Raw genomic sequence first — 14,472 nt, 5'->3', positions numbered from 1 at the left:
CAATATGTTATCCTATAACACTATAATAGCAGGGGACTTTTGAGACTCCTCCTACAGAGCTGGACAGATCCTATAAACAGAAACTAAACAAAGATACAAGGGACATACATGTGACCCTGGAACAACTGTGCTTAACAGATAAATACAGAGCACTCCACTCCAAAGCTAAAGAATATACATTCTTCTTGTCAGCCCATGGAACATTGTCTAAAATAGATCATATCATAGGACACAAATCCAACCTCAAAAAAATCAAAAGAATTGAAATTATACCTTGTATCTTCTCAGAGCACAAGGCAATAAAGTTGGATGACTCAAATTGTCATCCCAACACAAAGGCATGGAAATTAAACAACCTTATGCTGAATGACAGTTTGGTCAAGGAAGATATATAAAAGGAAACCACTAACTATCTTGAGCATAACAACAATGAAGACACAAGCTATCAAAACCTGTGGGACACTGCCAAACCAGTCCTTGGAGGGAAATTTATCACATCAGATGCCCACATCCAAAAACAAAAAGAGAGAACATCAACAACCTAATGAATCATCTTACAGAAATGGAAAAGGAAGAGCAATCCAATCCCAAACCTAGCAGAAGAAATAACCAAAATTAAATCAGAAGTAAATGAAATTGAAAATAAAAGAATTATTCAGAAAAGCAAGGGGAAAAAGTTGGTTCTTTGAAAAGATAAATAAAATTGATAAACCATTGGCCAGATTAACCAGAAATAGAAAAGCAAAATATTCAATAACCTCAATCAGAAACGAAAATGGGGGAATAACAACTGATACCACAGAGGTACAAAAGATTATTGCTGACTACTACCAAAAACTCTATGCCCAGAAATTTGACAGTGTGGAGGAAAAGGACCAATACCTGGAATCACACCATCTTCCTAAACTTAACCAGGAAGAAATAGATCTGTTGAACGACCAATATCAAGCACTGAGATTACAGAAACAATAAAAAAGCTTCCAACAACAACAACAACAACAAAAGCCCGGGACCAGATGCCTTCACATCAGAAATCTATCACACCTTCAAAGATAAGCTTGTACCTATGCTGCAGAACCTATTCCAAAACATTGAGAATGAAGGAACCTTCCCCAACATGTTCTATGAAGCAAACATCACCTTGATTCCAAAACCAGGGAAGGACCCAACCAGAAAGGAGAACTACAGACAAATTTCACTAATAAATGTCGATGCAAAAATATTCAACAAAATCTTAGCTAATAGACTGCAGCTACACATTAAAAAAATTTATACATCACTATCATGTAGGCTTCATCCAAGGGATGCAAGGCTGGTTTAACATATGCAAGTCCATAAATGTAATATACCATATCAATAGAAGTATAAACAAAGACCATATGATCCTCTCAATAGATGCAGAAAAAGCATTTGACAAAATCTAGCATCCTTTTCTAACAGGAACACTTAAGAAAATAGGCAAAGGTGGCACATTTTGTAAGCTTATTGAAGCCATCTATGAAAAACCTACAGCCTACATTATACTAAATGGAGTAAAACTGAAAGCTTTTCCACTTAGAAGTGGAACCAGACAAGGATGTGCTCTATTGCTACTACTATTCAACATAGTGCTGGAAGTTCTAGCCAATGCAATCAGGCAAGAGAATGATGTAAAAGGCATCCAAATGCGGGAAGAGGAGGTCAAACTCTCACTCTTTGCTTATGGTATGATCCTATACTTAGACAACCCCAGAGTCTCAACCACAAAACTCCTGGATGTGATCAGGAAATACAGTAAAGTCTCAGGGTATACAGTCATTGTCCACAAAACAGTAGCCTCTGTATATGCCAATAGCAGCCAAGTTGAGAAGCAAATCAAGAACACAATTCCCTTCACAGTGGCTTCAAAAAAACCCAAATACTTAGGAATATATCTAACAAAAGAGGTGAAAGATCTTTTCAAAGAGAATTATGAAACCCTAATGAAAGTAATTGCAGAAGACACTAACAAATGGAAGAACATATCCTGTTCTTGGCTGGGAAGAATCAACATTGTCAAAAAGTTTATTCTACACAAAGCAATGTACAGACTCAATGCAATCCCCATTAAAGTACCAACATCATATTTTGAAGAACAGGAAAAAATTGTGCTTTTTTTTTTTTGGTATGGAACCAGAAAAAAGCCCATGTAGCTAAGGCTATTCTTAGTAATAAAAACAAAGCCAGAGGCATCACCCTACCAGACTTCAGGCTATATTACAAGTCCACAGTAATCAAAACAGCATGGTATTGGCACAAAAATAGAGACATATACATATGGAACAGAATAGAAAACCAAGAGTTGAAACCAGTCTCTACTTGTCATACGATGTTTGATAAACCTAACAAAAGCATACAACGGGGAAAAAAACCTGACTTGGGATCAAATGAACATGTCCTAAGAAATGGGCAGAGAACACAACATAAGAAAGAGAACAAGGCAGAAGCAGAGGGGAACCTATGAGACTATCCATGAAACGCTTCTTTAGGTAGTCCCTACAAAGGCTCTCTTCTGCAGTCTAGGATAACAGAGAGAAGGAACCTCACTCCATGGAGCAGCAACTGACCTTGTGTTCCTAAATGGGAGGGAGCTGCTTCATGGGGCTGACATCCAGGAATCCTTTTGGGAGATGAGAAACTTGGGAGTATCCCAATGAGGAACCCCATGTGAAAGCCAAAGCACTTAGGTTCCCTTCTCTAGAGTCTACATGTCCCCCTCTTCCCTAGTACTGACCAAGTTGAAGTTCATTCCTCTCTGCATTCCCAGCCAGTTGGAGCCTTGGAGCAAAAGATAAATGTGTCCTGCGCTCCTCTCCAATTTTGAGCTGGTTTTGGCTATTCACATCCTTGTATACTGACAGTAAAAAAGGCAGACAGTAGGGTGATTGCCGACTGGGTGGGAGGAAGAGAGTGGCATTGTGGCCCACGGTTCCCATCCCCACTCCTGCCTCTCCTGAGCCAGCGCCCTGGGTGCTCACGACTTGTCAACCTCACGACTTGACCGTTTCCCCTGAAGCCAGTTCCACCCACATTCCCACCTCCCGCACCCGCACATAGAAACACAGAGTCAAAAGGAGCCGAGCGAGGAGCCTGAGCACCGGGGCACGGGGTGCTCAGAAGGCAAGAGGCAGCGGAAGGGTCTGAGGCATTTCCTGCTCTCGCATCTAGTCTCAGACACCACTTCCCACAGATGCCATCTGCCGGTCTCACACCCAACTTCTCCAATAGCAACCGCGGCTTTTCTCCACAAATGCCTCCCGCAGGATGACTCCCTGCTTCTTGAACTCCGGGACAAAAGACAGACCCGGCCCAAACGCTCGAGGTGGGCCGAGGGATTGTTTGCCAACAAATGCTGTGGTTCTGGGCGCCTGAGAAATTAGTTTTCAGGCAAAATCAGCACGGAGAGACACCCACCCACCTTAACATCCCGCTGCTCCTCCCATCTGAGTCCGTGGATCCTCAAGCGTCTGTCTTTCCGTCCGTTCTCTGAGTGAGAAAAAGCACCTTTCTGGTGGCCCAAGTTAGAGCCTGGTCACATGACCTATCCTCAGCCCCCATATGACCGCGCAGTCAGCTTGTCTGAGGCATCCTTGCTTCAGGATGGCAGTTGTTCTGCCTCTGCGGTTCAGCTGCCTGCTAGAAGACCCTGAAGCTCCCGACTGGTGAAAGAGGAGAGCTGGAAGGAAGCTTCCAGCCCTAAGCCTGGGCCTTACTCAGGAGTACTCGGCTAGGGAGGAACAAACATTCCATGAGGATTTTGGAGATGAAGAAATTTTGTGTGGAGAGTGGCAAAACTGCCACTTTGGCCTACTTCTGTAAACCTTAGCATACAATGACCAGGTGGGGGAAGAAGCATGTTACCCTGTCAGAAAAATTACAGAAACTTGGGTCAAGTTAATGTAGGTTACTGGATATTATTTCAGTACAGTGTTGGGCTTTCTATAGATTGAGTTACTTTTCAACTCTGTAGATTAACCATTTTTACATTTAATCATATGTGATGCTACCATTTATTAATTTTCAATATATATGCAATTTAATATACATATATTTTTATATCTTTATATTATATACATTGTATACACACATCTCCTTCAACTGTTTTCACGATCTTAGCGGTTGTTCATTAATTGTGAAAAAAAATCTTTCACATGCTCATTTTTACTTTACATGAGTCTTTTTTTTTTTTGAAACAGAGTTTCACTTTGTCACCCTCCCTAGAGTGCTGTTGCGTCACAGCTCACAGCTACTTCCAACTACTGGGCTTAGGCAATTCTCTTGCCTCAGCCTCCCGAGTAGCTGGGACTACAGGCGCCCGCCACAACGCCCGGCTATTTTTTTGGTTGCAATTCAGCCGGGGCCGGGTTTGAACCCGCCACCCTCAGTATATGAGTCTTAATTTCAGTTTTTGGAAAATTTACAGCAGCCTCTGACTTTCACCATTACTAAAAGTCAGAATTCCCTCTCCGAATCAACTCCATACCTTACTTTTCAAAGTCTCTTGCCTGAAGTTACGGGAGTTTTTTTTTTTTTTTTTTTTAAGACAGAGCCCTACTTTTTTGCCCTTGCTAGTGTGTGTGGTTTCATAGCTCACAGCAACCTCAAACTCTTGCGCTCAAGCAATCCACTTGCCTCAACCTCCCAGGTAGCTGAGACTACAGGTGCCCACCACAACTCTGTTTTTAGAAAGGGGGTCTCACTCTTGCTCAGGCTGGTCTTGAACTCCTGAGCTCAAGGGATCCACCTGCCTCAGCTTCCCAGAGTGGTAGGATCACAGGCATGAGCCGCTGCCCCCAGCCAGTGTGTTTTTTTTTTTTAATGTTCCCAAAATACACATAAAATTTACCATTTTAACCATTTTAAAGCGTACAATTTCAGTGGTACATTTTCACTGTTATGCGGCCATCATCACTAGCTCTGCAACTTTGTCACCTCAAAAGGAATGTACTAATCATGTGAAAAGGTACCATTTTTGTACCATGAACAGACTAATATAAACTTAGCAACCTTGGTAACTTTATTTTTCTTGAAAACATTTCATATAAAAAGCTAGTCTTTCTAAAATCTCATTCATTTACAACTTTATTACATGATTTCACCTCTAAAACTTTATAACATTTATTTTTCATTTATATAACTTTATCCTTTCCAGCATGCAGTCTGTAACTGTAAGTGTACTAATTTTTGTATTTATCTTACTAATTTTTATACTTTCCCAAAGCCTGTCCCTGATAATTTTTTAATGTATGTTTTAGTCAAGACAGTGGAATACAGGAAGTTTAGATAGTCATTGACATTGCATAGAAATTGTGTCTATTTACACACATTTTAATATGTGATCTAGTTTTCCATATATGATGTCACATTCTTCTGTTTCACCTAATATAATCAATAGAATTTTTTTTTGAGACAGTGTCATCTATTGTCCTCAGTAGAGTGCTGTGGTGTCACAAGTCACAGCAACCTCAAACTCTTGGGCTCAAGCAATTCTCTTGTCTCGGCCTCCCAAGTAACTGGGACTACAGGCACTCGCCACAATGCTGGGTTATTTTTTTGTTGCAGTTCTCATTGTTGCTTTAGCTGGCCTGGGCTGGGTTTGAACCCATCAGCCTCGGTGTATGTGGCTGGAGACCTACCCACCAAACCACGGGCACTGCCATTTTTTTTTTTTGAGACAGAGTTTCTCTTTGTAACTTTCAGTAGAGTGCCATGGCGTGATAGCTCACAGCAACCTCCAACTCTTGGGCTGCGGCGATTCTCTTGCCTCACCCTCCAGAGTAGCTGGCACTACAAGCACCCACCACAACACTGGTCTATTTTTACAGACAGGGGTCCCGCTTTTGCTCAGGCTGGTCTTGAACCTGTGAGCTCAGGGCAATCCACTGTCCTAGGCCTCCCAGAGTGCTAGGATTTACAGGCATGAACCATTGTGCCCGGCCTTTATTATCAATATAATTTAATTAATTAATGTCAATAAACTGATCATTTCAGTGGCTATATGGTTATTTCCTTACCACTTTACTTGGTCTACGAACATAAAAGAAATCCTACTTCTGACTCAATTTGATTAGTGCACTACTTTCTTTCAGCCTTTACATGGTATTGAAACAGCACTTGTACTTCGAACTGTAAAATGTACAGATTTGGCATATTCAATTCCTCGAACTGGCCTCATCCCAAATTTCCAACTGCATTTCTCACCAAACTTTTACCTATTTCATGCAGAGTAAATCCATGCTACTGGAACAGATTTTTCCAATTAGTTTTCTTTACACTACCACTGCCAACATCCAAGAATGACCTAATTACTTCCTTGTCCTACCTTTCAGTGACCAATTTGAGTTCTTCACTGAAACATTCTTCAAGTTACCACAGCTTATAGTAATCTTTCCCTTCTTAAAGGATGAGATTTTCTAATGAGCATATGTTTGGCATAATAGTAATTAGCTTTGTTAGTAAGTGTGCACAATGTATGTGCACCTGGTTTTTAAAATGAAGGGTCATTAATGCCAATTTTAACACACAACTTTATTGAAAACAGACTCAAATAGAGAACCATATATTTAAACAATGACTAGCAGGGTAGCTTACTCCAGTGACTCGGTTCATTGGAAGCTTAATACTGAAAAATATTGCAATCTGAACAAGACAGGTATCAACAATGTTTACAGCTCTAATAATTCATTTGGCATTCACAAAATGATCCAGAGCAGAACAAGAGTTTGACAAAGTTAACATCAGCATTAGAAATATATTAAGTTACAACATGAAACCAGACTATGAATACCAAAGCACTACTCAGGTCTCTTTGGGAACATAAGGCTGATAAGCGGCCGGTGGTTAATCATATTAGCTTTGTTGTCCCACCTCAGGATCATTCTGATTGTCTATTTGGGCTTGTAGTTGCTTAGCTAACTCCTCAAATTCACGAAATGCGGAAATAAGTGGCTCAAGATTGAAATCATCATCAATTAAGGACATCCTTCCTTTTTTTATGATGTTACTGATATTGTGAAACATTTTAATAACAATTTGGATATTCTCATTTGTCTCTTCTATGTTAAAAAGACCCACAAATATTGAAAGAGCTTTGGCACTGAATAGTTTTTTTGCCACAGCAGGATTTTCAGACAAATTCAGTAGCATTTTCAGAATATGAAACTTTGTTCCTGCATTGGCTGTGGTCAACAAGGAGAGAAACCCAGACATATAATTGGCAATCAGTGTGTGATAATCAGTAGTCACAGTAAGGTGTCTAAGCATCCTTATTCCAGTCAGCTGCTCAAGGGAATTCACACCATGAGCAAGGGTTTCCTCACACACCTGACATATGAATGTCTCAATCATGTTTAGATTTGGATAAGGTGGAGCCATGTGAACCATATTTTCCAGAAAACTTGTCCTAACTCGGGAGGACGGATAATTGAGCAAGGTTTCAATAAGTGAGACAACTCCAGAATCTCGAATGAAATCTCGGGTAAATTGAGAAGCACTTCTCATACCCATTGCAATTTTAGATATTTCATGAATAAAAGGATCACGGATTTTATCCATTAACAAAAGGAGTTCTTCGAACTCTACAGAACCAATTTTAAGCTCACACTGTATGCAGTTGCAGGACCAGTTCTCGGCCTCTGCACTCTCCTTAGCCCTAAGATGCTCTCGAATTTCCTGGACTGACCGGTAGGAAGGGTCATACTGAAATGGGAACTCAGTGTCAGGCTGAGCATATTCCTGCTCTTCCCCTTCAGGGCCAAGTTCCGTCTGTTTGGACTTTGCCTCAAACATTTCATAAGCCTCTTCAGGAATTCTAAATGGGTTGGTGGAAGGGAAGCCAACCCCATGACAAGGACCAGGTTTGAATTCAACAGTAACCTCGTCCCAGGTTTGGGGCCTGGAGGATGCATTAAGCTCCTCCTCAGCTGAATCTCTGAACCGGTTACTGGCCTTGTAAACAGGATTAGGATTTAGGTCAAAGCAAGCCTCATCTCTGTCCCAGAACCAGGACCCAAATATGGCCTCTTCTTCAGACTCTGGCTTGGCCTCTTCCCTAGCCACAGCCCCCAAGCTGGACTTTTCCTCAGCCCAGAACAAGGATCCACCAATGGCCCCCTCCTCAGTCCCTGACTCAGATTCGCAGATTGCTGAAGCTCCAGCTTCCAAATTGGACACTTTTTCTGCCCAGAACCAGGACCCAATAAGGACCTCCTCCTCAAACCTGGGCTCTTGTTTGACCCTATCACCATTACAAACATCCTTCTGGGCCCTGGGTTTCAGGATAGTATTAGGCTCTTCCTTGTCTCTGTGCCTGAATCTACTATTGGCCTCTTCTCCAGGCATAAACCAGGACTCCTTATAGAACTCATCTTCAGACTCAGATTCAAAACAGTCCTCTCCCTTTGTCTGGAGCTTGGGCCTAAAATTTGCCTCTTCCCTCACGCTGGGCCTAAACAAGTTATTGGTATTTTCTCCAGCCCAAAAGCAGAATGGGTTGCCAGCCTCATCCTCAGATCCAGACCAGGAATCAATGCAAGGTTCTTGCTTGGATCTGGGCCTGGACCTGGAGTTAGTCTGATGTTTAGCCCTGTGCCTGGATCTGGTATTGGCCTCTTCCCTGGGCCATGATCTGATACTGGTCTCTTCCCCAGTCCAGAAAGACACAGTAGAAGTCTCATCTGCTGACCAAAATCCAGATTCATTAGAGGCCTCCTCTTTGGCCCTGGGCCTAGGATAGCACCAAGACCCCATGTTAGTCTCATCCCCTGGTCCAAACGAGGATTGGATTCCTTTCTGATCCTGAGAGCCAGGAAAGGTTTCAGAATCCATGTTAGCTAGTTCTCTATCTATAGATAGGCCCTTAGATTTAGAAACTGACCCAGACTCAGTACTGACCAGTGGCCAGGCAACAGCATTAGTCTGAGGTACTCCCTCTGCCTGTGACATTGCTTCAGCTGCAAAGTCAGTCTGGGCCCATGCATGTACTTCATTCTTGGGCCTTGTCCCAGGAATTGCCTTAGTCTCAGCCTTAGGACGCGCTCCACGTACTGCCCTGCCATCAGTTTTGGGCCTTGTCCCAGCCATGCCCTGGGTCTCAGTTTTGAGCCTGGTCCCAGTCATTGCCTGAGCCTCAGTCTTGGGTCTTGCCCCAGACATTGCCTGGGCCTCAGTTTTGGGCCTTGCACCAGGCACAGACTTGGTCTCAGTTTTGGGCCTTGCTCCAATAGTTCCCTGGGCCTGGGTTCTAACCTTGGGCCTGACCACAAGAGGAACTTCATTCTCTCTCTCAGCCCCAACTGCAACCTCTTCCCCAGCCTTCTTTTCAGGTTTAGTCTGGGAACTAGGCTCAATCTCCGCACCAGTCATGATATAAGTTACAGAGATAACCCAGTTAAATAGCCCTCCCTCAGTCTCAACCTTGATCACAGATGTGTCACAGGTTTGTTTCTTTACACGCCGATCTTCTGGTAATTTAAGGTATGAGTTTGGCAACAAGAGTTAGAGTCAGTCGCCACTCCAAAAGTCAATCAGCCTCCTTTCCACACACAGACTCAGTGAGTGACACAAAATGCACAAGAGGCACAAGCAAGGTGGGGGAAGATGAATGGTTCCTGGGTGGGTATAGAACTTGTTGAGGGTGGTAGTCAGCAGCAACCCCAGCACCAACAAAGCTGCCACTAGAGGTGGATCTAGGAAGAGAGAATGAAATGGGGCTTTGAGTCTCTTCTAGTTGTGTCACCTGTGCAGAGACTGGTGTAGATGCGGAGTGCAACAGCTGGGTTATGAAAAAGTCTCTCAGGCCCTGCTGCCTGCTACAAAACAGGTACAGGGATGTAGGAAAGTGTGCTGGATATGGGAGGGGCTGAGGAGTCCCCAGACTGGACCCTGATCAGTCCTAGACCAGTACTGGTCTTCAATACCCCACCCAAAGTCAGTCCTAGACCAGTACTGGTCTTCAATACCCCACCCAAAGTGTACCCACTCTCATACCAACCTTCACTGATGTGGTGAAATTTCCCCCTCCTTTCCTTGTTCAAGTGGTGTCAAGCCACACAATCAACAGCAAGGGGTCCTACAGACAAGTAAACATATAGGAAAAAACAGAGTCTCACTGTTGTGAAGAGAGGCACACATGTTGGCTCTGAGACAAATATATATCTTCCATTCAAGGCTCTAATCTGTTCAATGGTTCCTGTTCTCAGCTCTTCCCCTCCCATCATAGCCCAATCTACGCCTACCTCAATATTCCTAATTTTCCTGCAAGAAATGGATGAGGGATGCTGTGGCAATGTGCAAATCTAGGAGAAAGTAGAAGCAGTCCTGCACCCACTTGGATTAGAGCTGCCTGCCACGCTCTTCCTCTATAGCAGTCCCCTGCATTGCCCCCTTTCTCACCAAACTCCAGAGGTTTGAGCCAGTCTCCTCTTCTTTTCCTTTCTTGCAGAACTGACCAGCCTTATAGCAGGCCTATGGATGACAAACACACGAAAGGGTAAGACAGTTAGGAAATAAGAGCAGTAGTTGAGCACTTAAGCAGTTGGGACAGACTAACACCAAGGATAGAAGCCCCCATATTATCTGTCTTTCAACATTCAGGGTCCTGCTGGTGGAATATTCTCGTGTCATTGAGGGTGCCAGAGATAACAATTCCTTCTCTTGACGTCATAGTCTTCCCATTACTCTCTTCTCCAATTCTAAGGATTCACCACTAGGTGCACTATATCCCCTTTGCTCTGCGCAGCATAAAATGAGGGAAGGGTGTCGCATATTCTAGAAAGCAGGTTGTGAAGTGGTTATTTGCAAATATGACTCTCATCACCCCCACCTCCATAGTCCATCTTTTTTTGCCCCCACCTGGCCAGGGTTGGGAAGGAAGGTGGGGGAAGTGCCTGGAAGGCTGTTAGAGAGGGCAAGATTAGGAAGTGTTTCTGGATGCCGGACATGCTCTGGTCGAAGTCCTCCTACCCCGATTCGGGTCTCCAGTCAGTGCCTGGTGCCTGCCCCCCAGCCCCACACACCTCCAGAAATCCAGGCCATTTTCCAACTCCTCCTTTTTCTCAAGGCTCTCTTCTACAGATGCTCACTGTAGCCTGTCAGAATATGCCAGACCTACGGCGCAGACAAGAGACTTTGACATCAACTTGGAGCCTGAGGGAAGGGACAGCACCCCAAACACGGAGCCCAATGGGTGCCTTACTGGAATCAGACCCCGGAGTAGCAAACGCCACCCACCGCTCGCGGGCTGGGCAAAGGGCTCTACACGGCCCCTGTCCCCAGCGGCCTCCCCAGGTGCCTCCCAGCCCGCCTCCCGCTCCGCCATTTCTCCCGCAGCAGCCTTCCCCCCACAGTCCTCTTTGGGCGCAGACACCGGCGAGGGCGGGGCACGGGCGCCTGGAGAGCTGGCTCGGACGCGGTCAGCGCGGTTGGCCTCCAGACTACCTGACGGTGCCGCTCTGGCCACCCCCTCCGCCCTCGGCCCGGCCTGGCCCGGCCCGCGCTGGCCGCCTCCCCCTCGTCTCCAGGGGTCTCGGGTGCCGGGCACCGCGCACCTTTCTCGGGGACGGGCTCCGACCCGGTCGCCTCCTCCTTGCTGGGCTGCCTGGGTCTGGCGGACAGGCTGCCAGCTTGTCAACAGAGGGGGACCACCCACGCACCCCATAACACATCCTCACTTGCTTTCTCAGGCTCAGGGTCCAGGTTGTCGGCCTCCCCCTCCTCTCCTCTCCTCTCCTCTGCTCTGCTCTGGCTGCTCACTCGCTCGGATTCCCACCGCCTTCCGTGTGATCAGAATTGCAAAGAGGCGGCCCGCCCCCCACGCCGCTGCAGCAAACTGGGCACGGGCTACGCAGGATGCGGCAAGAACCGCTCGCCTCGAGGGTGTCGGGAAGGGGGGCGGAGGGATACGGCGCGAATGTGCTCGACGCCCCCTCCCGGGCCCACCGTAGTTCCGACCAGAGATGGGCGGGGCCACCAGGAGCCCCAGCCTGAGAGGCGGGCTAGCACCAGGCTGCCTCAGTAGGACCCCGCGGACCCTAACGTGGCGACCACCACCACCACATTTCTGGTGCTGCTACAATTCGGGGACCGGCGGGCAGCGGGGGGCGAAGGGCAGGATCTGGAGGTTGGAAACTGCAGTGCTGTAGGAACAGCGGATGGATACCAAGTTGCTCCTTGGTTTGTCTGCACTCCACACTCTGACTGGCTGTGCCCCTCCTCCCTTCCTGGACGCTAATAGGAGAAGGGTGTCTGGACTGCAGGCTCAGAGGGGAAGGGGGTTGTTGGGCCAGGTTGCCCTGGAGCTCTAGGGTGGCCCTCCCTTGCTTTTGTGTCACTGCTTCGTGGAGCCAAGCAGGGGAGGAAGGTATACCTGCTCTTAAGTGAACTGGGTGGGAGCTCCCACAAAGGCCTCACCACTGCCTAGACCTGACCTCTAACCCTAGGGAACTAATCATTGGTCCACACCAGGAGCCATTCATTCTGCCAGGCTGCTGTTTCTCATTCTAGCTGGCATTGTGCTGTCACCAGTTGCTTACAAATGAGGGCCTTTCCCTGTCAGGATCACACAGTCCTATCTCTCTGCTGCCCAACAGCCAAGTGTCAGGCACCAGGACCTCCTTTTATTATTGTTTCCATGCCTTTTTATCTCCTCCTGTCAGTTATTTGTAGTTGCAGAGTGCTCATGATTTCATTGTGCTATCTTTTTTTTTTTTTTTTGAGACAGAGCCTCAAGCTGTCGCCCTGGGTAGAGTGTCATGGCATCACAGCTCACAGCAACCTCCAACTCCTGGGCTCAAGTGATTCTCCTGCCTTTGCCTCCCAAGTAGCTGGGACTACAGGTGCCCGCCACAATGCCCAGCTATTTTTTGGTAGCAGCCATCATTGTTGTTTGGCAGGCCTGGGCTGGATTCAAACCCACCAGCTCAAGTGTATGTGGCTGGCGCCTTAGCCGCTTGAGCAACAGGCGCCGAGTTTCATTGTGCTATCTTTTACGTTACTCCGTTCAGGAATGTTTTGCCACTTCTCCCATACAACTAACTTTTATTGCATCACAATATTTTGCTCTAGTCCTTTCTGGTTGTTGTAGAGTACTTTTTTTTTCTCTTCCCATTGTATAAGGAGTTAGCCCAAGTCTTGTCACCAGAAAATGCACACACCATTTTCTAAAAAGACGACTTCCTGAGGAAGTGTAATTTGACTATAGAGTACAGCTAAGCTTTAGGCATAAACCCATCAAAACCTTTCAGCATGTTGAACTTCATGTTGAATTGCCAAGTCCTAGAATGTGGTTCTCCTAGTGAAGGTGTTTAGGCTGCTTGAAAAGGAGGCTGTTCAGAGGCTCTTGCTGTTTTCTACATAATTTCTAAAATATTTAGTTTCTGTTTCACACTGAGAGATTAAACATTCTTTGGGGGGCACGCTTTTTTATTGCCTATGTATGATACAAGCAGTTTTCAGTGAACATAAAAGAGAAATTTTGAAGAATTTTCTATATAGACAATATTATTTGTAAACAAAAACAGTTATTTATTTCTTCCATGTCTGTATACCTTTCACTTGATTTACTTGTGTTATTGCATTAGCTAGGGCTTCCAGTACGATGTTGAATAGTAATGGTGAGAAGGAACATCCTTCCCTTGTTCCTAATCTTCACAAGAAAGCATGTTGGCCTGGCACAGTGGCTCACACTTGTAATGCTAGCTCTTTGAGGGCGAGGTGGGTGGATTTCTTGAGCTTAGGAGTTTGAGACGAACCTGAGCAAGACCAAGACCCATCTGTACTAAAAAATAGAAAAGTTAGCTGGGTGTTGAAGCAGATGCCTGTAGTCCCAGCTATTTGCAAGGCTGAGGCAAGAGGATCACTTGAGCCCAAGAGAGCTATGATGCCACAGCACTCTACCCAAGGGCACAGAGTGAGACTCTGTCCCAGAAAAAAAAAAAATCTTGTTTCTCACCCTTATGTTATTAGCTGCAGGGTTGTTTTATTTTTGTAGATATTCTTTATAGGTTTAAAGAGTTCCCTCTGTCTTAGTTTAGGTTGGTATAACAAAACACGGTAGACTGGGTAGCTTAAACAATAGACATTAATTTCTCACAGTTCTGTAGGCTTTTAAGTCTAAGGTCAAGGTACCAGCATATTTTAGTTCCTGGTGAGGTTCTATTTCCTGGCTTGTAGATAAGTTTGCACACATGGCCTTTCCTCAATGTATTCATTTGAAGGTAGAGAGAAAGGGAGAGGGAAGAGAGAGAGGAAAAAAAAAAAGATATTAAGCTTTCTGGTGTCTCTTTTTGTAAATACACCCATCTCATTATGAAGGTTCATCCTTGTGATGTAATCTAAACCTACTTACCTCTAAAACATCCCTCTTCCAAATACCATCTCTTTTGGGTTTGAGACTTCAACATGTGACTTCGGGGTGGGGCAAACACATTCAGCAGCAACACCTTTATCTCCAGTTTT

General features: G+C 45.3%; 2 protein-coding genes across 6 annotated transcripts in view; both read right to left on the bottom strand.

The window, feature by feature from the left end:
* GPRASP3 (G protein-coupled receptor associated sorting protein family member 3) overlaps positions 1-3,516 on the bottom strand; it is a 51,899-nt gene extending 48,383 nt beyond the window's left edge. Inside the window, exon 1 of the mRNA XM_053580272.1 lies at positions 3,437-3,516. The gene's annotated coding sequence lies outside the window, so the exon portion shown is untranslated. The remainder of the gene's footprint in view (positions 1-3,436) is intronic.
* Positions 3,517-6,527: 3,011 nt separating this feature from the next.
* Positions 6,528-14,472, bottom strand: part of GPRASP2 (G protein-coupled receptor associated sorting protein 2) — a 178,489-nt gene continuing 170,544 nt past the window's right edge. The window contains exons 1-5 of one of the 5 annotated variants that reach the window (XM_053579518.1): positions 11,688-11,735; positions 11,034-11,124; positions 10,411-10,482; positions 10,010-10,087; positions 6,528-9,704 (exon numbers count right to left, since the gene is read on the bottom strand). In XM_053579518.1, the coding sequence (XP_053435493.1) occupies positions 6,868-9,381 (2,514 nt within the window). In that variant the 5' untranslated portion in view covers positions 9,382-9,704; positions 10,010-10,087; positions 10,411-10,482; positions 11,034-11,124; positions 11,688-11,735 and the 3' untranslated portion in view covers positions 6,528-6,867. Of the gene's footprint in view, positions 9,705-10,009; positions 10,088-10,253; positions 10,314-10,410; positions 10,944-11,033; positions 11,125-11,687; positions 11,803-14,472 lie in introns of those variants that run through there. The other 4 variants (XM_053579521.1, XM_053579519.1, XM_053579520.1 and 1 more) reach the window with 4 other exon arrangements.

This window comes from Nycticebus coucang, chromosome X, assembly GCF_027406575.1.
Source record: "Nycticebus coucang isolate mNycCou1 chromosome X, mNycCou1.pri, whole genome shotgun sequence".
NCBI classification, from domain to species: Eukaryota; Metazoa; Chordata; class Mammalia; order Primates; family Lorisidae; genus Nycticebus; species Nycticebus coucang.
This window is presented reverse-complemented; position numbering and strand designations above follow the sequence as displayed.